Below are 1,514 nucleotides of genomic sequence, written 5' to 3' on the forward strand. Positions count from 1 at the left end.
TTGCCCCAGGCTGTAAAACAGGTCTCACTAACTGTAGGTCCCTGAGCCTGTTCTCTTGCCCCATAGCAAAGCTTGCATTATCTGGAGCATAACTCCACACTACAGCTGCCTACTTTTGACCTCTTAATTCTCCAAAGATACCATCAGAAATGTTTCAATCCCAGATGGGGCAAGGGGAGTCTGGTTTCTACTCCAACATTGATTTCTCCTGCATAGGATGGGTCTCACTAACTGTAGGTCCCTGAGCCTGTTCTCTTGCCCCATAGCAAAGCTTGCATTATCTGGAGCATAACTCCACACTACAGCTGCCTACTTTTGACCTCTTAATTCTCCAAAGATACCATCAGAAATGTTTCAATCCCAGATGGGGCAAGGGGAGTCTGGTTTCTACTCCAACATTGATTTCTCCTGCATAGGATGAGCCACAGAAAGTGTAACTTTGCAGCAGCACCTTCATTAGGGCAGCAACCAGAGTGGTGCAAGGTGGAGCACTGCCCTGCACTGGAGACTGCATAGTTCAATGGGAAGACACTGAATGCTGATGGGAGGCAGCTGCCAGTGCCCTGCTCTTAGGACTCACAAGTCACTAAACCAAGCCTGCCCGCCTGCTGTCTGAGCCGATGTAGGGATGAGGCCTGCTCTGAGGGCAAAGGAAAAGGAGAGAGACAGTGTCTGCTCCCACTGCAGCCAGAGGACTAGACCAGAGCTCTTCATTCTGCTGCTTCACCCACCTACCAAAAAGCAGGTGAGGTCTTAAGCTTGGGAAAAGCTTAGGACTCTGCTGCATTTATCAGCTGAGCACAGAGCAGGGCCTGGGCAACAAGAGCAACAGCTTCTTTGCCTCTCAGCCTAGTCCAAGGCAACCACAACCCATGTCTATACTCTTTCAGAGGCCAGCTAGGACATAAAACAGCTAGGGCCTGCCCTGCGCAGAGATCTTTTTCAGGAGGTTTGGCTCCATTTCCTAAGCATGGTGATAGCAGCAGTTTCTTCCTGACCTCCGTTTTTCCCCGGCAGCCTTAGGGCTGCTTCAGAAGCAGGTTGTGCTCTGGGTACTAGCAGGTCTTTGGAACAGATGACCGAGGCCCTGCAGCACAACCCTCTGGCATTCACCATCTTCCATGATCTGTGTGCCCTAGAGGGATCACTAAAGCAAAAAGAGAGAGCATGCAGCATGGCTTAAGAGACTGAATAACCTCCTGCCCCAGGAAAAGCATCAAGCTCTCTGATGGGCATTCCCTCTGTGCTGCCCCAAGGAGCAGCCATGCTCTCTGCCCGCTCTCCAGACCCCTCTTGGCCTCTGTCAGTGGCCATGGCAGCTCTTCAGACTGCTGGAAGGAGGTTGTGATAGGAGAGTCAAAACCCTTGGATCTCCTTCCCCTTTCCAGGGCTCTTGCTGTTATCAACAGGCAGCACCATCAGCTCAGACTCACCTTGCTCATCTCCTCTCTCTCCTCCGCATGCATCCAGATTGGCTTGTGTTCATCTGTGTACGGAAGAATGCAAGAACCCTC

General features: G+C 51.5%; 1 protein-coding gene across 1 annotated transcript in view; it reads right to left on the bottom strand.

The window, feature by feature from the left end:
* The window catches only part of LOC104620036 (kinesin light chain 1-like), a 15,493-nt gene that overhangs the window by 10,589 nt on the left and 3,390 nt on the right, over nt 1-1,514 (bottom strand). The window contains exon 9 of the mRNA XM_010286117.1: nt 1,434-1,486. Within this exon, the coding sequence (XP_010284419.1) occupies nt 1,434-1,486 (53 nt within the window). The remainder of the gene's footprint in view (nt 1-1,433; nt 1,487-1,514) is intronic.

This window comes from Phaethon lepturus, unplaced genomic scaffold (genome assembly GCF_000687285.1).
Source record: "Phaethon lepturus isolate BGI_N335 unplaced genomic scaffold, ASM68728v1 scaffold40384, whole genome shotgun sequence".
Classification (NCBI taxonomy): Eukaryota; Metazoa; Chordata; class Aves; order Phaethontiformes; family Phaethontidae; genus Phaethon; species Phaethon lepturus.